This window comes from Phasianus colchicus, chromosome 3 (genome assembly GCF_987193195.1).
Source record: "Phasianus colchicus chromosome 3, bPhaCol1.hap1.1, whole genome shotgun sequence".
Taxonomy (NCBI): domain Eukaryota; kingdom Metazoa; phylum Chordata; class Aves; order Galliformes; family Phasianidae; genus Phasianus; species Phasianus colchicus.
Window position 1 is genome coordinate 53709080 of NC_143438.1, and position 27204 is coordinate 53736283.

The 27204-nt window shown below is 39.2% G+C and overlaps 1 protein-coding gene across 2 annotated transcripts in view; it reads right to left on the reverse strand.

Moving 5' to 3' along the window:
• Positions 1–27204, reverse strand: part of LOC116242194 (ethanolaminephosphotransferase 1-like) — a 50315-nt gene that overhangs the window by 18805 nt on the left and 4306 nt on the right. For both annotated transcript variants that reach the window (XR_016465159.1, XM_031612837.2), the window contains exons 2-6: positions 17475–17543; positions 12982–13090; positions 11010–11084; positions 6208–6476; positions 518–626 (exon numbers count right to left, since the gene is read on the reverse strand). Coding sequence is in view for 1 of the 2 variants with exons in the window: in XM_031612837.2 (XP_031468697.2) it covers positions 518–626; positions 6208–6476; positions 11010–11084; positions 12982–13090; positions 17475–17543 (631 nt within the window). In the remaining variant the exon portion in view is untranslated. The remainder of the gene's footprint in view (positions 1–517; positions 627–6207; positions 6477–11009; positions 11085–12981; positions 13091–17474; positions 17544–27204) is intronic.

A 27204-nucleotide genomic window follows, 5' to 3' on the forward strand; every position in this document is an offset into this window, starting at 1 on the left:
GGTCACGGCTGTGTATGAAAAATGTATACTTCTGGTCTGAGAGTAATTCTAAAAACAGAGCTTAGAAACCATCTAGATCTACAGCTGTGCCTCCATTCATTATTTAAATAATACCTTTCTTCTTTCTATCCGTGATGTTTTGGATCACACTGTGCTGCAGGCTGAACGACTTATCTTTTACCATATGTAAATGTGAACAACATTTTACCTGACTGATATTAGAAGTTTGTGAGTGTTCGAAAACAGTCACTAAAGCACATTGATCTGCATGTGTAACTAAGGAACAATTTTTGTGTTATTTGTATACAACAGATATGAATTCAGTGAGGAAAAATGTTTCCAGAGTGATCTGCCAGCTTAAGTTTACCAGTAAGACTCCTATTAATCACCTCTATTCATGTCAGCTTGGGACTGGCCAACGCTTACGAAAGGAAAACGAAATTTATAGGCAAAATAAGGAATATCTAATCAAAGGAATTAAGTAACGGTGAAGTTCTCCATGGATCCAGGCACTTACCTATAAGCAAGATTACTAATACATCTGTAATGTAATAACCAAACAGGAAAGGCTTCTGCCAAACTTCCACACCAACAATGCCAGTGAGCAGATACGCTGTTATTAACACCTACAGAAAAAAAAGATAACATATTTTTAATCCTTTCCTCCTAAAGGCACAGAATTTTGCTTACCATCTCAGCACAAAGAGAAATACAGCCCTGCTCTCCACCTGGTGCTGGCTGCCAGCAACCCTGCCAGCCACTGCTAAGTCTGTGCTGTCTGGTTCAGTTCCCTGAACTGTTCTGGACCAAGATTAACAGTGAATTATGAAAATTCACTGTACCTCTAAGTCCAAGCAGTCACATTACTTGTAATGCCGGTGAGGAGACTGGGTATTCACTTATTTTTTCCCAGGTAACACTGGGAAACTTCTACTTATTCAGTACAGCTTCTCACTCTGTGATCACAAATATTTTCCAGCCTTACCATATGATAGATTTTACTATCTTTTTCTTAGCTTGGTTTTTTTTTTTTTTTTTTTTGGTTAGATACAACTATGTTTGACTTCATTCACTTCTCTGTATCTAAATTCAAGGCTCTTGCCCTATCATTACACAAATTTTAATGAATTTTATTGAATGGGGCATCATAGGATTGCATGTGCAATTGCCTGTGTGAGAACCAAAAGGAGAAGAGCAGAAACAAGAGCAAAAGTCATGTTTTAGGACTCTGAGAAATATTGGTCTAAATGAAGGATGTATATAATGGGTTTTACAACCCACTACAACAGAGGTAACATTTGGCTCCCTAAGGAGACTGCATTATGTTATCCATAAGACATGACAGACGAACTCTTAGCTCCATCAGATTTGAGGGCAAAACTCCAGCTGGCTTTGACAGAGCCTGAATTTACCCTCACACGTTGCACTCTGAACAGATATTTTTGGCGAGCAATAAAAGAGGAGCTTCGGTATTATCCGCTATTACAGTCAGTATTTTTGGCAGAACACTCACGGGTATCACTGTCAGATGTCAGCACACCTCTAGGAATGGGAGCGCTGAGGCAACGTGCCGTATGGGGAATCCCTCGCCCTGGGATTGGGGGATTCAAGGCTCCCAGGCTGAGGTTGTCTCTCATTTAACAGATGTTGTGGAGGAGAAATACTCTTTGGCTTCAATTCATTGGTATTCAGGTTTCTAGAGAATTGTAACCAAGCCCCTGCTATCACTGGAATCAGTAGGAATAACCGCTGTGAATTAATTGCAGCACTCTCCAAGACTTCTTTTAGAATCCTGGGCAATGAGAAGCTGGCTGTGTCCCTGGATCTAAGCTGTGCTAGCAGAAATTGAAGACTGTCAAAATTATTAGACAGAAACTAAGTATGCTAAAAAGCTGTGTGTATTTTAGACTATTTTAAAAGGCATTGATGGTAAAAAAAAAAAAATTAAAAAAAAAAGAAAATCAAAATGTGCAGCAGTGTTCTCAAGTGCAACTGTGTAATTCTACCTAAGAAAAGACAGACAGCTTCTTACTGATTGGACTTAGTACTTTTCATATATAAAGCTAGTCACGAGCAAATAAACATAATTACAAACTTTCATAAAATGAGAAGTCCAAATTAAATAATAGAAGTAAAGATTGTATTGCAAGTCAGTGTCAGACATATACAGTATTGGGTTCTGTGGCTTCTGATGAGGCCAATTCCAGGTTTGTGAAGATCTCATCTAAGAGGAGGCAATAGCACTTAATGGAGATAGAAATCTGAAAACAGATGGCATTAATTTGTAGGTTAGTGTGTTTTGCATACAGGCTCATTGGGTGTGCTGAATTATACAGAAAAGAAATTCAAACATTTTCTCATCTTTGTTGAAACTGCACTGGATACACTTATGAATTTTTATGATTCCACAAAAAAAATGACATGAATTGTAGTGTAATATTCAGTGTCACTAGCATATTACACCAATATTAATTGCTCATGCCTTGGAATACTTTCCATTAACACAGTACTCACACTGAACATCTAGGGAGTACAGTCACATAAAAGCAAGTTTTACACTGAAAGTAAGTATGGTATTTTCCTAAAATAACAAAAATTAATGATTTCCCACAAGTGATTCCACTTTTTAGCTTTAGTATGATGTACATTTTTTCAATTTTTCTTTTTTTCCCGGTATTTATTCTTTCAATAAATAGTTGAAGGTGGCATAATTAGCACATGAAAATGGTTTTTTATGTGTGTTAAAGAAGCTCATTTTGCATTTAGACACACGATATGTGGCAGGCGAACAACAAAACACACTGAGGGATTAATTAACCAAGTAGCATTTCAGTGGAATCATACTCAAGTGGTTCAGAAAGAAGGGATCTGATGCAGGATGTGGGCTTTCCCTTCTATCCATGATATCACCTTGCTGTCACTAAATCTCACAGTGCTCAGCCTCCTCCTTTAGGAACCAGGCAGAAGGAGAAGCCATCATGGTTCTTCCAACAATATGACACAGAATCGATGAATCATTTGAGTTGGAAGGGTCTTCTATCAGAAACTGTCAGGATGACACAGTGCCAAGAGGCTGCTCCTCTCTGCTTGCAAGGGAATAAGCACAAGGCAGCCTTGTGCCCTGCTCCTTGATGCCAGGCCCACTAACATTCAGCCCTCTGTCTGACTCTCCTTCAGACTTATCAAAGCTGTATCTCAGGTTTACATGCCATAGTTCCCCATAAGGGGCTGTTTGCTGTAATCAGAGCTAATTGGAGTGCCAACTACAGTTCAGCTGTTGAAATTAGGTTACCAGTTCTGATGAGTCATCAAATCACAGAAAAATGTGATCAGCAAAAGTTCCACAAATGTCTCTACTCGTAACGAGATAGTTTTTCCCAGGGTACAACAGCTCTTTTAACATCAAGTTAATGCAGATCCAGTCAGAGGACCATCCGTATTTATATGCAATGGAGCTGATTCAGCAGCAGTGTTCTGTTCAGGTTGGATATTAGGAAAAATTTCCTCTCAGAAAGAGTGCTAGAGTGGATATGAGCTGGAAAGGGCTGCTCAGGGAGGGAACTGAGTCACCATTCCTGGAGGTATTCAAGAAATTATTTAGATGTTGTACTAAGGGACATGGTTTAGTGGGGGAAATAATGGTGATGGGTGGACAGTTGAACTACATGATCTTGGAGGTCTTTTCCAACCTTGGTGATTCTATGATTCTGTGATTCTATGACTCCAAGTTACTTATCTGTACACTTATATTAAAAGCAGTACTTCCTGAGTTTTGTAACGATAATGAAGCCCAATGTTCCTGGACACCACACATTTTAAAACCTGGAGCAGAGGACCAGACCACCTGGATTTCTGGCATGCCAATGCAATCGCATCGTACTGCCAGTGGAATCATTTAAGACAGAGCACAGGGGCATGCTCATGCAGCAGCTCAGCTAGGAATGCCATGTAGGAGATCGTGAACATGGGAGCAGCCTGAAAACAGCCTGCAAGTGCTGCCTCACCATCTTCCTCTGAATGTGACTGTGGCAACATCTGTGGATAAGTTGAGGGGGAAAAAAACAAACAAACAAAGCAGCAAGGAAAGCATTTTCTTTCTTGTTTCTGATTAGCCATTTGCTAGGGTCCTTGGTATCCAGTCACTGGAGGTGTTCAAGGCCGAGTCAGATGGGGCACTGGGCAACCTGATTTAGCGGTTGACAGCACTGTGCAGCGGGGGGGGCTGGAACGGGTTGATCTTTGAGATCTCTACGAACCCAAGTGAGTCTATAACACTGTGATTTTATGAAGAGTGCACCCATCATCCAACATTTCTGGACCAGTGTGAAAAACAAGAGCAAGGTAATTTCTATTACAGAATTAATGTCTTTCACTGGACTACTTAGCACAGCCAGGAAAAAATACATATGGGTCTTTCTGATGTGCACAATATTTGGTTTGAACTAATGTAAGAAATACTACCTCTATCTACACGTTACATCTTGTTTTTTTGCTCACAGACAATCACAACTACAAAAGCTGATTTTAGCAGATGGAAAAATGGACATGCAGGTATTTCAATAGTACAGTCTACCACCACTGTTGATGATTGTGCAATTAAGCATAAAAAAATCCTTACATTTATGTGCTTATTATTTTGACTGTAAGTTAATCATCAGAGAAGTTGCTAGAAAGAAAGCACATAGGACAGCAATTCCGCATCAAAGGGGAAGAGGAAGTAACACTTGTTAGCACCTTGCATCCAAGATAATCAAAATAGTTTACAAACTCTACTGAAATTAAGCCTCACCACAAATCTGTGAGGCGGGGAAATGTTATTACATTATTTCCCAGATGGGAAAGCTGCTGCAGGGGCTTAGGTCACTGAAAGGCACTGGAAGATTTAACAGTACGGCTTCATTAGTTGATATCCACTCCCACATTTAAGCACTCACACAGTTCTGATGAGGTTGCAATCAAAAAGATCTTTCTAAATGTGCACATATTTATCTGCAGTGATCATCTAAGCAACAAGTGAAATTGGTTTGAGAGCAGCCGTTCATCTCCGGCTGAAAGGACTTCACTGGGAAGCCTTACACAGATACAGCAAAATCTCACAGACCAGCTGGCTGCCTAATGTCTTAGTGCTGAGCCAACTTCTTCTCCCAGAACCTATTTCCTAGGAGATGAAACAGATGCACCACAGCTGGACCACCGTCTCCGAGCTGTTCTCAAACCACTGGATTTTGATTATGTTTACAACAATACATCTGCAGCCATTAATTCAAATACTGTATTTCCATTAACACACATATTTGAATGTTTTTCAGACTTCTTTTCAATTCTGTCTTGTTGGCTGTACCTTTTATCCCATGCCTGGGACAGGAATCTCAGAATTCTGGGAGTATCTTCTTCAGGCTGCAAGAGCCTGGCTATCTGGCTATCTCAGAGACTAGCCAGCCCCAAAATCCAAGCACAGTGCCCTTGGCAACGTGTGATGCTGCTGCCACTGCTACCACTCATTTGCACAGTGAGATCACTGCAGCAAGTTGTGACGTGTTTGTGAAGATGACCATCTTGTGATAGGGCTGTAAGCTGGGCAAGAAGTCAGCTGCAAGCTGGCTGTGGACTGATAAATTATTCGCGTTTCTGAATCACGTTTACATAATTCCCAAAGAATTAATCTAACATTTTTCAAGGGTGGAAATCACCTGACAACAGTGAATGCTCACTGAATAGGTGCGATGCTGTTTATATTATCACATTCAGTGTAAGACTTAGGAGAATTGGTCAGGTCTACTAATGTACACCTGTGTAATTACTTTAATAAACACTGTTTGGACTAATTTGCACAGTGCCTGAGAACCTAGTTTTGGTGGAAAAATTGCTTAAGACTTTGGAGAGCATAAGAATTCTTGTTAATTTCACAAATCAAAGGCAGCTAAATGACATTCTCACGCATGCCATCCAGTTGCTAGGCTTGCTGCAAGTCTTCTTTTTCCTACAAGGCAATGAATCCCCGATGCTGACAATATGCTTGAGAATGTCCTTTCTTTCCAAATGCAGGAAAGTTTTCTAAATTACTTCTCGGGTTATTCAATTTCACATTCAAACTTTTAGCCAAATACATTTGCCTTGAGCTATATTTTTTTCTATTTCAGTAATATTATGAAAACACTAACATAGTTTAAAAAAAATAAAAATAAAACAGGAATGATAAATACTTACCACTTGGCTTAAATCGTATCCCCAAGGAAGAAAAAGAACTCCTGTGTTATATTTCTCCCAGTGTGAGCACATAAAGTTAAACAAGACAATGCTTAAATACATATACATTGTATATACAGAAACTCCAGTCTTCCCATTGTCCCGGGAACAGACAGAAAAAAAAGAGAGTGCAAAAATGGAGGTAGCCCAGCTGTCCAGCCCGTGGTCAAACAGTTCTCCCAGTGGACTACTGGACTGAGTCCTTCGAGCATGCTTCCCATCAATGGAATCTGAAAGGGTTGGAAAAGAAAAAGAAAAAAAAGATTAGAACGCAACAAGAAGAGTAACTTTCTCACATAGACTTTACAACATATATATTTATATATACATATGTATACAATTTACTGCTATATGTACCTGGGAAAAATGCACTTTTGACAGCAAACTGATGCACAGTTGTCTCCTCAAGACCAGTGTATTAGGACTGCCTCTGTTCTCATGTAATATTGTTCTTACCTCAGTTGTTCTATTAAAAGCCAACATCCTCACACCCATTAGAAACACATTCAGAAATATTTGTCTCCAGTGGCCTTAACACACTTTCATGACAGTCCCTGCAGACAGTTTCTCAGTGAACGTGCAGAAAAGTGCCCACATGGCTTCATGCCCATCTGTTGCTGTTCTGGGCATTCTGAGATTTCATGGAGAATGCTTGTGGGTAGATTCACCAAGGCACTTCATAGAATCACAGAACATCCCGAATTAGAAGGGACCTACAAGGATCACTGAGCCCAACCCCTGGCTCCACACAGGACCACCCTATATCTGAGAGCATTGTCCAAACACTCCTTCACTCCAACAGCTCAGGACCATGCCCACTCCCTTGGGCCTTGTTGCTGTCTCAGGGAGCAGAGCTCAGAGCTGCCTCTCCGCTCCCTGTGAGGAGCTGGTGCTTGAAAGATGGCCAAGTGCTGTAATGGCTCTAACTCTGCAATACAGTTTGTCACTGTGGCCTGAACACCCTGAGAGTTCCCTGCTGCTGAGCAGGGGAAGACATGCAGCTTGCTCAGCTCACAGAAAAACAGCCAGACCTTTTGTTTTCTTCTAGGTCTGGGTCACTGAACAGGGTTGGCTCTGGGAAATAGAAAAAGCACTGGAGGTGGCACAAAGGAGAGGTGGGGAAGGCAGAGAGGTGGAAGGCCTGGCAGCCAAAACCTGTCTTAGACTTGTTATTAAATCATGCCCTCAGACTCTGCTATGCAACCCCGCTGGTGAGGATGTTTAGTAGTAGTTTCTTCATTAAAGTTCAGCGCAGGAAAAAATTCAGTACACAGGATGAACCTCTTTAGAAAAAGCAAGCAGAAAAATTCTTAAAAATTACTTGGTGTAATAGCTAGGAGAATATATTTTTTATTATTATTTTACTTGGAAGTTACCACAGCCAACAGTGATTGGCTGTCTATAGCATTATTAACCCTGAGTTGACTGAAGGGACAATTCTGCAGAGTGAGACCAAAAATCCACAGCTGCTATAGATCATATGCAGCTACTCTGGATTATTTGGCAGCACTGTGGGTTTTGTTTAATGTAAATATACTTCAGGGAACTAAACCAGAAAAACATAGAATTTCATTTTGTCACAGAATGTAGACTATCTCCCTATTGTCATACCTGCACAGCTGTGAGATGTTCTCGACTCAGATACAAATCTCTTGAGGCAGTTCTCACAGCTCCAAAATCTAAAGATCTCAAAGTGCTCCCTTCTCAAGCCACATTCTCTCCATTAACATTGCCATTGAGTTAGCAGCATCTTACTGAAACGTGCAGAAAGAAAACTGCGTATAAGCCTGAGCTTACCTGAATAATATGTTAGAAGTGCAGAAATTCATTAGTCTGTTAAATAATGCTTCTGAAACTTAGCTAGCAATCAGATATCTGAACATTTCTAAGCACTGTATGGTCTTTCATGTTTCAAGAACATCTATCCCAGACTAGACAGATTTCAGTTTAAGGGTTATTTCTTCTTTTAAAAAAATGAGGATGATGAAAGATTGGTCTATTGTAGTGGCAATGCTTAGTCATGACCTGTACCAGTGACTGAGAACCTGGTGGGAAGGTAGGACGAACCCAGTGGAGCTCAGGTGTATGCAATGCACCTGAGTGACAAGAAAGGGTGGATCCTGGATCCCAGACTTCATTTAAGGGTTGGCAGTAGAGGCAAGGGTATTTTGTTAGAGATCCCTGTGTACAGGTCTTCAGAAGGTAAGCAGTTTCTTTCCTTTGTTTCTATATCCCCAGCTGTTGTATTTGAGCAAGCCCTCACTTGCTGTAGCCTACGATCTTGCTTCTCTGCCATCACTGCTGTGCTTTCTATCACATTACAGCCTATTCATAAGTTATTTTAGGTTTTCTTGAGGGAATGCTCACACTAGATACTAAACTATGTACATCACAATGAAACAATGGCCTTTATGTTTTAGGAATATTTTAATTAAAAAAGAATCTTAAATAATGTCAAGAAACATACTGTTTCTAATTATAATGCACGTAGGAAGAAATATAGCAACTTTGTAAAGCATATGTAAAACTGGACTTTCACAATCTTATCTTTTTTTTTTCCACTTAGTTTCACTAGCTTTTCAAGGTATTGAAAATATTTTTAGGTGTCAGTTTAAAATTGTTTATGACAAATACTGTGTGCCATAGTGCACATATATTGTATCACATTTCCATTTCTTTAGAATTCTCATTTTATTTCTCATGAAGGTTCACAAATCTTCAGTTTTATTAAAGTTTATATAACTTTTAAGCAGTGGAATTCAAAATAATAGTGAAAAATATGGAAAGGGAAAATAAACCAAACCACCTTAAGAAAGAGGGGAAAAAAGAGCAGCATGTTAGGGAATTTGGAGAGAGTAACTGTGTCATTAAAAAGAAGCTGAGAGAGATTTAAGTTGCATATTTGGTTAGTTACTATGGCTCTTTGCAGTCTTCCAAAGGGAAAACTTTGGCCATGGAGAATTAAATCTGAGACTAAATATTTCATGTAGTGGCTTGGACAGCAGACACAAAAATCTACATATACATCAGTTCATTATAGCTCTTACTGTCAGCATCATATTCCCTGCTTTCCAAATATTAGGAACTATAGGCCTCACTGGCAAAAATCTACTGTAAAAACCTCCAAAGCTCAATATCCAGAGAGCTTTTTGAGTTGACATACAATAACACTCCAACATGAAATTCCTATTTATGAAATAATGGCTACTTGATTAACTTTCTCACAGTTACAAAGAAAACAGTTGACATAAAAGAAGCTGCTGCTTCTGATAATGATTAAGGAACATTGTTTAGGGAATCTGACTGGTAATCAATGTCAAGTGATGGTTGTCCCAGTGATGGTACAAACAAAAACAAAGAAATTCTGCAGAAAGTATTCTGGCATGAAGTCCAATGTGAATGTGAAATACTAAGATACTCAAAGTACAGAGGGAAGTGTCTGCACGATGGAAAACACCATGGTTAATGAAGATAGTTCTACATGCATGAGTCTGACACTAAAAGTGCTCAGCATGTGTAGAACACAGACATCTAGTCCAGATATCTGAAATATGGCACACAACTACATGGCTACACTGCATAATGCAGTGTGTATGGGAACTGCTGAATCATGGCCTGAACCTCTGATTGATCACCTGAGGTGAGCAATGAGTCAGCCCTGGGAGCACAGGTGAAGGCAATTCATCTGTTGCTGAAAGGGGTGAAGCCTGGCTCTACCTCTCCTAGACCCATTTAAGAGCTGACTACCAGTGGAGAAGGATCTCCTTTGGAGTTTTACAGTGAGCCCAGGATATGGGTAAGCATTCTATCTATTCTCTTTTGGTGTAATAACTGCTTAGCCAAACTCTCTGGTGTATTTCATAATTATAACATCTGTACATTCATTGATTATACAATAGTGCCTTACAAGAATCAGCTCCAGAAGAGATGATATAACATAGTGCAATGGATATAAATATACCAGCTTGAGTCCTCCCAAAATGAGCTCTGTTGTATTGCATGCTTTTAGGGAGTGAGTTAGCTTTGGAGGGAAAAGTATCCATCTGGTGCAGATGTCACTCTGACATCTGAACCAGTTTACTTCTACATCTGAACTCCTGGAGGTGTAGCTTCACACAACGGTACAGCAAGATGTTCTGGACCTAGGAATACTATCTTGGTACACTGGTAAAAGTAAATATGGAATATAAAACAAAAAAATGATGTTGATATGTTCTTAAAGAAAAGCAGCCCTAGAAGGGACAAAAAAAAAAAAAAAGTACCCCATCTCCATTAGAGGCTCAGGCTAATGGAGTTGTCCACACCCTCTCTGCTGACAAAGACCATAAGCACTGAAGTGTCTCTCAGATCAAAATGCTACATTCATTTTCCTTTCTCTCTGCTTTGTCTTTTATTTTTCCTGACTTTGAAAGCAGTCTCTGAAAATGCAAGTGTCAGGTACTTTTTCAGAACATCACTCCCGTGTGCCAAAGATTTTCAGAAAATCCAACAACTGCTGCTATGTAACGATCTTTATTTATATTGTAACTTCAGGAAAATCTACACTTTGAAGAGAGATAAGGGCTACACTCATAGGAGCACAAAAGTATCTTTAAAAACTGGTGGTTTTTTTTTAATCCTACTGGTTTTTCTTTTTTTTTTTTTTTTCAACTTAGAACAGTTTTGGAGATCAATAATTTCTCCATTCTGATTCTTTTGGAACCAGTATTAGTGAGCCAGTAGATAAAACTGTACGAAGCATCAATCATTCCATTGTACTTTACCTAAGGCATAAGCACAGAAGGTGGTAAAAGCACTGAACAGCCACACCCAAGTTGGAACACGTCCAGGGCTGGTACCTGAAAAATTGAGCAGTGAGTCAGGAAAGCAGTGGTTGATATCAAAGCACTGCACCAAGACAGACAGATAGACATGAACAAGCTGCCACTGATGAGCCCCCAGTGTTAAAAACAGTGAAATGTTTTGAATGAAATATCAGAAAACTAGTTAACGTTTATGTAAAATCCTAAAAAAAAAAACAAAAAAAAAAACCTTAAAACTGCAGTTTTTAAGCTTGATCATTTTTTTGTTAGTGCAAACATGGGTTTTCTTTAGCAGTTTTCCATACAGATTGAACAGGAGACTTTTGCCTAGGTCAAAATAGGTAGCCCTTTTAGTGTAGGTAACCCTTTTGACTAGGTCAGATATTAGTACATTATCTTTTTTCCTTTTGATAAGGTGCCTGATAACTTTTAATGAATACAAAAAAGAAAGCTGAATTGGACTGAACCCAAGGTTCTGTCATTTGTCTGTAACCCAAGGCTGCCTTTGCTCTTTTCAAGAAATCAATGTTTTTTCCAAAGGGTGTTCTATTTAAACTATCTATAACCCAGTATGGGCTACCACAGCAGCCATTCATGTGCAGCCTCCCATCTAGCACCCACATGTGAGGCCTGCACCTAGGACTGCAGGGGGCAGCTGGCACCTGAGGCAAGGCCCCTGACCACCTGTCCCTCAGGGCCTTGTCTTGCTAGCAGGAAAGAGAAGATGGCACTTCCTGGCTCTTAGTTGCACATTTTCAAATTGCAGAATGAAAGACAGCTGTCCAGGAAATTAAGGCTTTTATTTCTGATCCTGTGCATGAAACTGGTATACGATATTCAAAAGATTCATTGGATTGCATGAGCATTTTCAATTCAGAAATGATGGGTGCTGTTCTCCTGCGAAGCTAAGAGCAGGCCTGCAAACTGCACACAGAAGAACAAACTTTGTCACAAATCCTTCATGTTCAGTATGTATCCGCCCAATGCAATTATCCTGTCAAAAGTTCTGTGCTGGATTCTCTACTATTACAGAACTTGGTAATTATCTGCTTCACTGATTGAAAAGCAAATGCTGAAGTATGAGTATAGGCAACCCATGCTTCATGACACCTCAGAATTTGATGTTCATCCAGGATTATTTTTGTACTAAAACTGCTAGCACATCACTCTTCCCACAGAACTGTTGTAATAAACGTACTACAAGAGACTACCTCATAAAATCCAACCACAGGCATAGGAAATTAAAAGTGATTTAAAAAATCAAATGCAGTTATTTCGGAACCTGAAGTGCTAAACTTTCCCCAGGTTGTCTAGTTTAAAGAAAAGTAAACATTTTTATACATCAGTTACCTGGGAGAAGCTTGCTACTGGCTGTAGGCTCCTTTTTTCAACAACCGATCTGAGAAGACCAGAACTGAGCAATGCCTACTCTCAGGAGCAACTCCAAAGAACTTTGAACTTGGACTCTCATAAGGAGAAAATAGAGATTTGGACTTGGAGTGAGAGAATTTCAGGATATGTTTGTTTAGAAACTTTTTGGGGGGGTCTAGAATAGTGGAAGGATGTAATAATGGAAGGGGAATTAATGCACTCATGGCATGGATTCAGGTATTAGGAAATGTGAAACCAATGAAAACTTTATGAAGAATGTTAGGCTGTTCTTTGAGTGTTCATTAAAATCCTGGCATGCACTTTAAATAAAATGAGATATTATCATAGAGTTCAAACAGCACATGCTGAAACCTATATTTAGGGATGAAATTAAGTTTTTCCAATAAAAGTGATCTAAATCTATAATGCCATACGTGAGGTCAGACCCTACTACGTTATGGGAATGAGAGGAAGATTCTGGTATCTGTTCCCCCTGTAACATCAAAGTGTGATATAAGCAACTCTGTAATTCTGAAAAAAATTACAGTGTGAGGATATTTACCTGAAGCAGTGTAGTCCCAGTCATAAAAAGATATTAGAAAATAGTTAATTAAAATCATGACAAATCCAGAAAAGGTGAGCAGGTTTGGAGCAATCCACAAAGGCACTATCTGTTAAAGAGAAAAAGAGAAATCTAAGAAATCGGGTTTCAAATTAAAAGTCCTATTTTGATGAAATGTTTTGTGTTTTCATCAGGAGATGAGAAGCCTGTAAACAACATGAGTAATATTTAGATTTGTGCATGTTTTTCCATTTTGAATTTACAATTCAATTTTTGTTTCTGAAGCAATTTATCTTCAAGTGTCATCATTGTGCCTGATCTTCGAGACTGCAGTGAAAGCTTAATGTAAAATGTTGTATTTTCTCAATTACATGCTCTCCTTGTTTTCTCCAACACAAGGGAAAGCTTCTCTTTGCTCTGTATACTATAAATGAAAGAGGCCTGCAGCACCCCAGTGTGGCAATTCAGCATCAACGTGGCAGGGTTTTGTCAGGCTTCCTACTTCCAACTGAAGCAAGGAAATCTCTTCTGTAGTATGCTAATAATTCCCAACTCAGAATAGCAACAAAATCAGAAGAACTCTGTATTACAAATAGCTCCCTACTTCTCCAGACAGTAACTTTCTGTAGGGTCTCCATCTTTAGCTATAAATTATAAACGTTACATTAATTCTTTTTACTTTGTGGAATGCAGAAACAGACTGCCTCCTCCTAAGTTTGTAATTCTTTGTCCCATTAACCCTTTTCAACCATTCATCTCCTGTGGCTTTAAGGTATTCTTTATGCTGCCATAGGGGTAATGTTCTTTCCAAGTTGCCCATTTGCTTCAAAATGTTTTCTGAACAACATACACAGCTTCCTACCTTATTTTTAGACAGAAAACATGTGCACAAATATTGTTCAAATAGCAGCCGCTGATGTATGCAAAATATAAAAATACTGGAGGATTATAATCAAATCCTCTAGACTGCTTTAGGACTGGAAATGTATATGAAGATGGACTTAAACACTGTAACGTATTAGAAAACAGTATAAATATTGTGGAAAAAGGAGTAGAATAATTTCATACACTAATATTGTTTTGAAATCCAACTTATTAATTTGTTTGGAATAGGTAAACAAACAGATGGATAAATAGATATCAATTTATACACATTTTATATTTCCTCTATCCTAAAAATTGTATATAAAAATAAGAATGTTGGACAGGTTAATCATTATGATTAGATCCTTGCTTTGCTAGTACTGTACAACTGAGGAATAATATTCCAGATAATCAGTACAGCTGATAATGTGCACTGTAAACTCAAAACTCAGATGAAATTTTCTGAATACTTTTCAACTATCTATCTTCATTGCTTTATTTAATAACGTTGAAAAAAATATTAAATGTGATAGCTGCATTCTTTACTACTAGGATTTTGTCACTAATTTTAAAATACTGTGTGCCAGATCTTAAAGTAATTGAAGTACATAATGTAATGAACTCAGTTGCTATGCAGATGTATGCTTATATCATTCTGAATTTCTGAAACCCCAATTCTAAATCCCTCAGAACAATTGACGGCAAATGTTTGCTGAAGTTCCTCTCAGGGAACTCCTGAGGAAGAGTAAAGCAGCTGCATGCTCTGGATGTAGTGACAGACCTCACCTCCTTCTTTCTGTACAGGGGATGCAGAACCATCACAAAAATCACGAAAGCCCTAAGACCACCTAGTCCAACCATCAACCCACCCTCACCATGCCCGCTAACCACATCCCTCAGTGCCACATCCACGTGGTTCATGAATGCCTCCAGGATGATGACTCCACCCCTCACTGGGCAGACTGTGCCACTGCCTCATTGCTCTTTCTGAGAAGAAATTTTTCCTAATATCCAACCTGAACCTCCCCTGATGCAACTTCAGGCCATTTTCTCTCATCCTATTGAAACTTACTAAGATAGAGATTTTGGTACAAATTTGGTACAAATACAAACTGTATTTTAGGGATTGCATGCTGTTACAGGTACGTACAATCCTTTGGCTAGCAGACATGTAATGAAAAATAGTTACAGGAGCTCTGTCCTTAGGAAAAGATCCCTTCCCCTGATTACCGTCACTGTTTTAATCCTTTACTGACCTAAACTGTCCACGTATTTGGAAAATATTCCAGGTGCAAAATCTCTTTTGTTGTATTCAATGTCCCTTATTCTTTTGTCAAGCATTACACTACCATTGTTCTATTTCATAAACTGTAAATTAAAGGGTAGTAAAGAATAACTTCTCAAACACATTGGAAAAACAAAGCCTCACTTCACTAGCACCGTAGTATACTAATTAAGGACACCTTTGAATCTTTACTGTCTAATTAACAGACAGTAGAAAGCTAACATATCCACGCACTACATGATTAATACAGCTGGAGGCTCCACTGGGAAGAATCACATCTGCTCTCTTGCAAAACCATTCCACACTTCAACCTTTTAAGAAACCTACTTCTACAAAATACTGATGCCTGTTTTAAGGGGCCCACAGTCACTCGTGCTAAAATCCTTAATACAAACAACAAATATTTTAATACAATCAATTGCCTATTTGGATAATGAATTGTGAAGTACCTGTATTTCTACAAGGCTCTGTTCAAACAAGATATTCCTTAAGTAGGTCACCTGAGACCACTAAAATTCAACTCATGCGCAGTTCTAATGATAAAATCAAAGTTCATAAAGGGACCTGGGGAGGTGGTTAATTGACTTCAGTGGAGATGGCATACACCTGTGTATCCTAGTGGGACTTCCTCCTTTTATTGTTCCCCCACAGACATGACTCCTCATGAATACAAACGCAGAAAGAAGAGTGTAGTAGCCAAGTAATGCTGCCTGTTATCTGCCAGATAGCATGTGATGGTTATTTATTATAAAACACAAAGCTTAATTAAAGGCATAAGAATCATGCAATGGATTAAATAATTCCCAATAAGAAATTTCTATAGTTGCATAATCAAAATAATTTTAAATAACATGTAGAAAAAGTTAATTGTTAATCTATAGTTTCACACAGGTCATACTGTTGCTTTATGTGTGGTGGAAAAGCTGCTACAGGCAGCAATCGACAGGCGTTGGTTCTGCACTCCTACCTCCCACTTTCAGCCCTGTGCTCAGCTTTGGTTTCTATTCTGAACAAAATCATGCTCAGCTAGCATACAAGGAGGTTGAAGGTATCTGAAGAGGTCAAACTTTTCAAAGGACCTATCACCCTGTGCTCAGTGGGTATGACAAACAATGCACTGCTTTCCTTCCAGGAAAACTCCCATGGCAGGATGATTGGAACTAGATGATCTTTGAGGTCCCTCCTGACCCAAGCCATTCTATGATTCTGTGATTCTCTTATTCTAAAACTCTGCAGCTGCCAGAAGAACTCAACCCCAAGGGAGGTTTACTTCTGTGGTACTCTTCTTTCAGTCTGACAGCAGTGGAATGCCCGTGGATCCCTCAGAACACAGAGCAGACATGCAGCAAAGCCTCTGTTCGTCTCCTGCATGGGACTAAGAGTGGGGCAGTATCTGCCTCGCTGTTCATCCCCACAGTATGATGGAAATGAAAACAAATCTCTCATAACTGAATCACTGAATTTAGTTTCCTGTCTTGGAATTTCTTTCATATCAGCTCCAGTTATTTTGTAATTCTGAAGTTAGGATGTACAAACTGTTTTCTAAAATTACATTGAGGTAATGTGCAAGAGATTACAATTTTCTGCTGTATCGAGCATAAGCAACAGCTGGATTATAAAATCCAAATATGGCAGATTCTGACCACATGCATACATTTTCTTGCATATACATTTCCTTTCAAGTCTACTCCAATCCAAAGATTTCCATTTCAGAGACAGATGCAGCAGTCTCTGCTTCCTTGAAGATCAATAAAGTTTACGATTATTGAGATCCAACCTCTGCTTTTGCCAACAACAGCAAAACTAATTGTGAGCGGCTTTATATTTAAGAACTGAAGATCATAATGCATTCAAGAGATGCCATCTCCCAATCGTTACGGTGATCATGGTAACTGCTCTCATTTTCAGCTTCTTAGAGTAACGTCTGGCTCCCTGGAGCAAGTACCCAGGGGAGAAAATGAGACAGCACTTGCATAAAATCACTTGCACAGCAGAGATTCAGTCACGCTGTTGTTAGGTGGCATATGCTGAAAAAAATAATGTGTACTACTTAAACCCTATAATGTCTGCAAAGCTGTTTAATGAAAGATGTAACAAAACCTGATGATTTTTGCATAATGGTAAAGAAAAAGATACAGCTCTTGCTTTTCTAAAAAAAAAACACTTCTAAATCCAAACATATTCATCCTTAATATAGCTATATGTCCAGTAATGTGGATTCTTTCATATACATGTCCTAATTTCAGCTTTACTGATCAATATGTATCCTTAAATGAAAATACTTCTTGTATTTAAAACAAATTCTTTCATTATTCGTGATATTTCTATTTAATAAGACTCTTACCTTAATGATTTTGTTCCAGATGGGCTGCATAACATACACTGATAAAGGATTTGTATCCACAGCACTGTACTGTGAGGAAAAAAGCAAAGATGTAAAACAAAGCACTGAACAATACATATGTTTCCATCCATCACTGGATACCATTCAGCATCTAAGAAAAATAGTTCTGGGTGTGACTGGTGCAACTTTATTTTATACTGATGAGCCCTCTTACAGCTTGAATTTAGTTTGAAAACACTGACCTAGTTTATGTTTATCTTTCAGGTATCTCCATGTTGAAACAGAAAGGCTTGGGCTGATGAAATAGCGAAGAGTTCTATAGTCACATTTTACTTTTAAACTCTTCATCATTTGACAAGCTGTCCTATAAGACTCTGCATTTGTAATGTATTTTTGGTTTAATATCTTTTGATTGATAATTATGGAGCTCATAAACAGGAGGGAGAACAACTTTTTACGTGGTCAGATAGTGATAGGACGGGGGGAACGTCTTTAAGCTGAAAGAGGGGAGATTTACGTTAGATGCTAGCAAGAAATATTTCACTCAGAGGGCAGTGAGCTGCTGGCACAGCTGCCCAGAGAAGCTGTCCCATCCCTGGAGGCACTCATGGCCAGGTTGGATGGGCCTTGGGTAGCTGAGCTGCTGAGGGGCAGCCCTGCACGTGGCAGGGGGCTGGAGCTGGATGGATTTAAGGTCCCTTCCAACCAAACCATTCTGTGATTCCATAACATTACCACTCCCTACAAAATTCTCAAGCACTTTTCACAGTGGAGGAAGTTAGTAGTCATGACGGTGAATGTGTAAGTCTTCCAGAAATTCATGGACTTTGGAAGGCCATATACACGGGGTATGCAGTTAGCATGATGTATGAGATTTGCAAAAAGATTCACATGTATCTATAAGCAGCTTTGTTAAACATTGTATGAGGGCAGTGAGGGTGACTCATTAGACCATAACTTGATGAAGGCATTCGCATGCAAAGAAGTTAATGATGGAGAGGTTTTCATTTCACCTAGCTTTAACTAATAGCTAGTTGCACATTCTCTCTATAGCTCATTTTTCTACCTGTCTAAGCCAACTATGCTCAGGATGAGCCCACGTTCTGGATGCACCTGTTTCAATTCATTAATTCTCAAAGGAGCCTAGACACTTACTGTAAATTTAGGCACCTTTTAGGTGACAGAGGTCTGGCAATATTCATCTCCATCTCAGTATCCTCACTTTCTAAGCCTTAATACACACACTTAACCCACACATCTGAGCTGTCAAAGAGCTTTCAATGCATAAGTGCAAGCAGGAAAAAAGATTTGTGCAGCATGGCTCTTTTTTTAAGTGCACAATCCAGACTTCTAGTCCAATCTTTCTGAGCACCTGAGGCTACAAAGGGCTTTACCACATTTCCTTTTTCTATCTGCATACGAAGGATATATTTTAATTACTTTCTGGAAAATGCAGAACATGTACTTTTAATTATTTTAAAATCTGCAGTTCTTTATCACAGACAATAAATGTAGCGCACTTGTAAAATTATTAGAACACAGCTACGTGTTGTGAATGCAGAAGGGTAAGTATCTATTAGGTGCTGGTCAGACAAGGCAGAATAACTTTCTACTGGGAATAAAATGTACAGTTTAATGAAGTGTACATCACTGATTTTTTTTCTAAAATTATGTAAAGAGGTGTTGGTTATGCCTAGCATTTTTCTCTGCCGCTTCCAACCATGAAGAATAAGAAATGAGAGGCATATTGTAGTTCATGGCCAATGACCCTTCTAGACATGCACACAGTGAGAGAAAACATAAAGCTAACAAAAAAAAAAAAAAAAAGGTTTATTTGACATATTATTAATCAGTTTTTAATTACACCCCAGTCTTCCAGTTCCAGAGAATTCTAACATCAACAGCTTCTTTTTTTTTTGTCAAAATATATATATTAAAATTCATAAAAACATTACATTTGCAAAATTACTTTACAGGTTAAACTGAGTTTTTACTGTTATGTATGATCTGGAGCTCCACATACAGTGTTTTATATTGTATCTTTCAAACCTTTGTTATTACGACTGATTGATCTTTTGATAGTACACGCAGCCTAGCCTCAACTAGCCATGCACTTTGCCTATATTAACACCAAAAATAACAGCAATGCAAAGCCATAAAATCCTTATGCTAATAGAATAGTCAGGTGGTGATTAATTCAGACCAGAATGGAGGAAATCCTCTGAAAACAGGGGGAAAAAAATCAAACTATTCATTAGCACTATTGAGGCACATCCTTATTACAGATGTTATTCAAAGACTACTTGAGGTATGTGACAACTTACTGACCAGCAGGCTCTGTTAATTCAAACATGCCTAGATAAGAAGGCACAGTATGTCACCTCAGCTCCTGGTCCTTCTGTTTTGACTTTCTCCTCCTCACCTCAGCCCTTCAAAGCCAAGAATAACATCATACAATCCTTGCTAAGTAACAGCAGCAAAATGAGGCATTCTACCCAAGGTGTGCACTGGCTTTCCTGAACAACTACTTGTTCCCAGGAGGAGATTAGGAAAAATAGTCTCATTTATTTGGAACTATTTTCTTGCTCTTACATAGATATACTTTGGAAAACACACGACACGGTGAAATTTTTGTTTGCTTGATGGTTTCCAAAGTCAAGTAAACAAAAAATCAAAATAATCTTTGTTTGTTACTAAAAAAACATGAGGATTACAACCAGGTTATATCACCTAGAGACATTCCAAAAACCCTCACACTGATCCTCCTTCCATCTGCAGATGAGTCCTCTGGGAAGGAAAAGAGCATTAAGGAGATGTGAAGAAGAACAGAAAATTGCTCTTCCCTCATTCAGTAATTTCTTCTAGTCAGATGAAAGGAAATGCACATGGAAAAAAATATGCTCAAGTTTTCTCTCATGGCAAAACTAATACTTAAATAAAATCTGCTATATAGTTTAACACTCTGCTTCAAAGAAGCTACTAACCTCAAAGTCATTAAATCCTCAGAAGTTTAATGTTTGCAGCTTCTCAGAAAAGCAAATTACTTGGTAAAACATCCATATTATAATGAATGAACATTAACATGAGAGTGCAACAGAACTTCATTTGAAAATAGTACTGCAATTTGCTATTGCATAACTCTGCCATTTTCTGGGCACACACACTAAAAGACCAAAGTGGAGGACAAGGCTGCCTGAGGTGTTTAAGTGGGAGGACGAGGTAAGTACTAAGCACTCCCCAGCAACCCCTTCTTGCACTAGATAAAGGGTCCTGGTTGTCCTTTTACTTATATTAAGAAGAAGGACTTGGAATTATTAGAAAGTTTTACTAATTATTACATAAAGAAAGCTGCAATAGTTGGGAGGAAATGGCAGTAGGAGGAGAACAGGAAAGTGGTATTATCCATCTCCATCTCCTAGGCTGTGTATAATAAGCAGAAATGCTTACTGTGTCTTTTAAAATAGCTGATATCCCCTTGAAAGATAGCTGCTTTCCCTCTCAGTGTTAGGAATGGCTTCTGTCAGAGCTAGAAGCAAGGACAATACAAACAGCAGGCAGGATGCACAGACAGCAATGCACACAGACACACATGTGTGTACAACATGTGTAAGATTGCTCTCACTGAGCTCCTGCAGGCTGACCTCTGCTCAGCACAGCATCGAGACCTAGGTGTTCAGGGGATCAGGTGAGGGAATGGAGGTTTGAACAGTAGGAAATGTAAGAGTATGTAAAGGAAAGTAAGCAGGAAAAATGAGAGAAAAGACAATGAGTAGAAGCAAAGTTAGGTAACACAGAAGAAAGAAGAGATGGGCAAACAGGAGACAACCTGCCCAGAACAGAAGAGGCAGATCATCAGCGGGTCAAAAGCAGCCTCCATGACCAAGGTCTGCACTGCTGAGCACAAGACAAACTTTACCTTCTGGCTGTCATCCATACAGCTTAGCAGTGCCTCCAGCTGTTACCAGCTGGTCACCTCCACACCTCACCACACTTGGTGGAGGGGTCTGAGGCCTTGTTATCTGTAGAGCTCATACTTCATTAGCATTGAGTCTGTTTCAGTACTACAGGATCTGAAGCAACCTGGAGACTAAGTTGTAACACAGAGTGAACCTTCGAGGATACAAATGTGCAGATTGGGATAGGGATGAAGAATTGTGAAAGCAGTGTAATGGTGCACAACACCTACAGGATGGACTATTTCCAAAACAAAATCTTACTACAGCCTTGCAGAGAATATGGAAAAGAAAAGAGAAGGAGGGAGTGAGCTAACCATTAATCAGAGCAGAGAGCTGGATCTTCTCTTGGCTTCCTGGCCCCCTCCAGCACTGCACTACAGAAGAATAGAATTTGAAATGAAGAGAACATAAAGCATGCCTACACAAACTTCAGAGTCAGGAAAAAAAGTAAGCTGAAGACATATAGCTGTTTTTACTGCAGGGAGATAGTTACTTCAGTTCAAGCTGGTCTTTAAGCTAACAGACAAATTATATTACTCCAGATTGCACCATACTGTGCAATACAGCCACATCTATTCAGAGATACAAAGCAAAACTGTAGTGAACTGTTTACATTTGAATTGCTAGCATCATCATGACTCCATAGGTATTGATTTCATCTTAACAGCAACAAATATTCTATGGTTTACCTTCGTGACTGCAAATCACCAGCTTCAACCTGTTCATTAAAACATGTAATAATTTTGTGATTTATCACAAGTCTTATTATCCCCAATGGACATTTTGCAAAACAGAGGCACAGATGAGCAGTGATTCACTCTAAGAGTATCTTGCAAAGGGTACAGACACAATATTATTAGAAGGATCATGTTTACAGACACCATTTAATTATAAACAATACCAGTACCAGTATTCAAATAAGTCACCCAAATTAGCTCAACTTTGTACTTGAACTCACTTTTGCAGAAGGAAATAAATAAATACATCCGGAATGAAAAGGCTGCAAAACTATTTCCCAGGCAAGCTAACATTTAAAACAATTAAATATCAGGGAGCAATCATGGTTTAGATTGCAATATATTGAATACGTGGTCCTTCAAACATTTCATGTGTGATTAGATGCCTCCAGAGGAAGAATACAGAAGAACAGTTGAACAATAACACAAGAACATCCTACAAGCAAACACAGCCACCTCAGGCACACTTGCAACTTCAGAGAGCTCAGTAGCAATTCTCACTTCTGGCAAGTTATTTCATGATTATGTAATACAAACTTTCTCCCTTCGGTAATTTATACTTTTGTAACAACAACAACAAAAAAATAAATAAATAATAAATAAAAAATAAAAATAAAAAAATAAAAAAATTAAAGAAAACACTTAAATACTGAAACATCTGGGAATAGTCTTCTATCTACCTTTCAGATTCCTGTAATGCACTGAATGCAAGGACTTTTAATTTTACTTTATATACCTTTTTACAGGCTTGTAGATATTACAGATTTGGGGTTTAAACAGAATCTTCACAAAGGGACAGGTGAGAAGTAAACTATATGACAACAAAACACAGCTATACAACATTGTGGCTGCCAAATAAATTCCAAAAGGTCAGCAGTTTAAAAGTGCTGATGCACTCCAAAACACAAGTCTGGCACTTTTAGTAATGAAGTTCCTTTCTGTTATACCATCATTTAGTTAATTATTCATAAGTAAATGACTTGGATTTTTTTATGTCCTATTGCTTAGTCTGGACTAGCACATCCATGTATCTATATTTTTATTAGGACGCTGATACCTAAGACCAGGAGGTATAAGCCTCTAAGACATCTAGGGCTGAAGCCAACAGCAGAGTGGAAACAGAAGAAAAGGGTTTGTAACTGAGCCTGGAGAAGAGCAGAGGGTGAAGAGCATCCAATTGTACCCTTGGATACAAATGATTGTCCTCTGACTTTCTCTCCTTCAATTCCATCGCACACTCACAGTCAGGAAACCTGATCAAGTTAAACTACTCCTAAAAAAATATTCAAAATCCAATGTGATGATTTGGACACCTCGGCAATTCTAATTAATATTATTAAGTTGTTAGGAAGTTGTTATTATGCAAACCACTGTGCTATGCTTACTTCCCTGTAGATGTTTATTCATCATTCAGGCATCCCTCCCCATTTTCAGGAATGCCAACATGGACAGCAGGCCACACACCACACATTCCATGGGGCTGTGGGGCACGTGAAGCTGTAGGGCAAGATAGGCTGCTCCAAGGGAGTCATGCCTGCTAGTGGCATTTCATCTTGCCTGCAAAGCAGTGCCACTGCCCCAAGGTCACAGGGTAAATCAGGCCAGAAAGGACCTCAGGAGGTCAGTACTGAGGGGCTGCAGTTAACTGTGTCCAGAGCTAGCTCATCTCAGGCCAAGCAAGCTCCAGTCTTGCAGCTTCTTCTCACAAAGAAACAGCTCTGGCCTCAGCCATCTTGGAGGTCCTTCACTGAACTTGTTCTGGTTTGTTGATGCTTCCCTGCATTGAGGGACTCAAAACTGGATGCAGTATTCTAGATATGATCTAACAAATGCCAAATAAAGGGACATAATTACTTCTCTTGTGCAATATTACTGTTAATACAACTCAGGATGCTCTTGATGTTCTTTGCTGTCAAGGCACAGGGAGCTCATATTCAGCTTTCTGTTTCTCTCAGCCTCATTTGCCAGGAGTTAGAGGCCAACGGCCTCATCAGTTGACTGGCTATGCTTGAAACGTGGGATCTGTGAGAGACATCAGAGCCACACTACTGCTGAGAGGGTACATCTGGGGACAAGAAGAAGTAATGTGCTGGCCCCAAGAGTTAAGATCTTGCTCAACAGGTGAGAATAGATAGATGTGATTCACTGTTGGCAGGAATGTTAGCGCTCGAAGCAGAGAGAAGTAAAGAGGGATAGTGCTGGAAGTCAGCAATACCTTTCAGTCAACAGCAGTTATATTAAGGGTGCTGCCTAACTTGTCCTCAGGAAAAGAGTTTGTGTAATGGAATATGTCCAAACACATTAATGAAGAAAGATGACAGAAAAGGACACAGAAATATGATCAACTGAGCAAGGGATAACAGAAGGCAGATACAAGTTTTTATGGGAACTGTTGAGTCACAGCCTGAACCACTGATTGATCATCTGAGGCAAGGACTGAGTCAGTCCTGGGAGCACAGGTGAAGGCAACTCACCTGTGTGACAATGGAGCCTGGCTCTACCTCTCTTAGACCCCATTTAAGGGCTGACTGCCACTGGGGAAGGATCTCTTTCTGGAGATCCCTCCTTTTGGAGTTTTCTACTGTGAGCCTAGGACACAGGTGAGCATTTCATTTTTGATTGTCTTTTTCCACCATGATAATCTTTCTAACTATAAACCTTTAAACTACCATCCTAACCACACCATTCTTCTAACTGTACGTTTGTTAATGCACTGAAGTTTATTGTTGTAAAGTTAGAGCTGGCCTAGTCTGGCAAAATCACAAACCCCATTAAAAAACAAGACTTGTCCACTCTCGAGGAATGCACAAAGAGAACCTTAACCATCCAAATTCAGAGGAGTTCTAACTTGACAAGGAAGTCAAATGGTATGTGTGTTTTTTGTTTATTTGTTTGGTTTTGTTTTGCTTGCTACATCTCTGTGTATATGTACAAACACTTGTGTTGTACAAACAGTAGCCAGAACTCTCACCTAGAGAGAGCTGTGACTGGCTGTGCACCTAAACAACTAGACAGCCCAAAGAAACTGCTTTAGTCCCAGAAGAGTAGGCAGATAAAACTGGGTTGCAGTTCAGCATCCTTCGTGCAAACAGGAGTTCTGTACCACAAGTGCCAAGTAAGCAATCATGTGATCAAGAATCTTGATGTTTAAAAGAGAGGAAATATTTCACAGAAAGATGCAAAAATCTAATTTCTCCCTCTATGACACAATCCTGACAAAAGAAAGCAGATAATAATAATAACAAAAACCCAAATCATTTACATCCTATTCACAGATTCACCTTTTCAAAGTCTTCTATTAAAATATGGATATAAAAAAACAACAACAACAAAAAAAACAATACGTGTGAGTACATAAATGTGCAAATTCTTGCATATCCCAGTAGGAATTCAGTAAGCATTTCAGAGCACTAACATCTCTTGATCAAGCAATAGAATGAAAATATATTATTATTTGCGTTTTATGAGACTTGAGGCATACAATTTTATCTAGAACATATCCAAAAAGTGATCTAATGAATGGAAAATCTTTGTAAATTTATGAGTGAAATTCAGCACCTGAAAACAGGTACAATTATACCATCATTGGGAAAAGTCCTGCGGCTGGTAATATCAAATGCAACATCTTTATGATGTAATTTCATTATGTTGCTGACTCATTAGCGTTAGTATTTGATATGTATCATGATTACAGAGCACTTGATACACTATATTATGATGTCAGCTACCATTACAATGCGATGAAGAATAAGAAATGAGAGGCATGCTGTAGTTCATGGCCATGACCCTTCTAGACATGCACACAGTGAGAGAAAACATAAAGCTAATGGAGGGGAAAAAATGTTTATTTGACATATTATTAATCAGTTCAAGTCTTCCAGTTAAAAAAAATCACAGAATCCCAGAATGGCTGAGGCTGGCAGGGCCCTCCTGTTCCATCAGGGATGCCAGAGCAGGGGCCCAGGCCCATGTCCAGGCAGCTGCTGAAGGTCTCTGAGGAGAAGAGCCCACACACAGCCTCTGGGCAGCCTGTGCCAGTGCTCCATCACCTGCACAGCACAGAAGTGCTCCTGGTGCTCTGAGGGAACATCCTGCATCCCAGTTTGTATCAATTGCCTATTGTCCTGGCTCTGGGCACCACCAAGAAGAGCCTGGCTCTGTCCTCTTTGCAGATTTTTATACATCTTAAGATGCCTCCTTAAGTCTTCCCTTATTCAGGCTGACTGGGCCCAGCTCTCAGCCCGTCCTCGTGGGAGAGATGCTTCAGCTCCTTTGTGATCCTACACTGGACCCTTTCCAGTGTAGGTCCAGGTCTTGTGCTTCTGCTACTGAAAGCAGAATTTCTATTCAGCCAATGTGAGCAGAACCCATTATTTCTCAGTCTCTTAGTTACAGAGGTAGACTATAAAGGTTTAAAAGAAATCCTATCTCGTATTTTTTCACATCAGTCCAATCCTGGATTTAGACAAAGTAACTTGCTAGAAGATACTGAACACACTTTGCTCTTCTGCTGTATGTTGGCACAAGAGAAACAATCTTACCTTGAAACATGATGATCAGACCTGATACTGTTTCTCCAGCCCACCAAACTGAGGGGAGGTAACCTGAGAGGTCACGCAGCCCTGCGCTTCCATCTACTGCAGGATCACATTTGTTAGACATTCAGGAAGCAGATCAAGTTCTGCCTTCCAATTCCTTGTGATAAATTACCATGCTGGTGAATTAATATAAAACACACTAGCCAAAACTTGCCTGAGAAAGTTGTAAGAAGCTGGCTTGTAACATTCTAAGCAGTGGATTTTACATCCTTCAGCGGGAAAGGGAAAAATTTCTTAAGACTCGTGAATTGGTTACACAATCTCCCCCAATACCTGCTGTTACAGTGCTTGCCTGCCCTTATCACCACAGCACTGACATAGCACTCAACTTACACTTGTCTTTGTGCAGCCAAAGCTTGCGTATTATCTTTCTTTAAAAGGGTATGAAGACTATCTGGCTGGTATTCTGCTAATCTGAGTGTATTATGACTATTTCTCT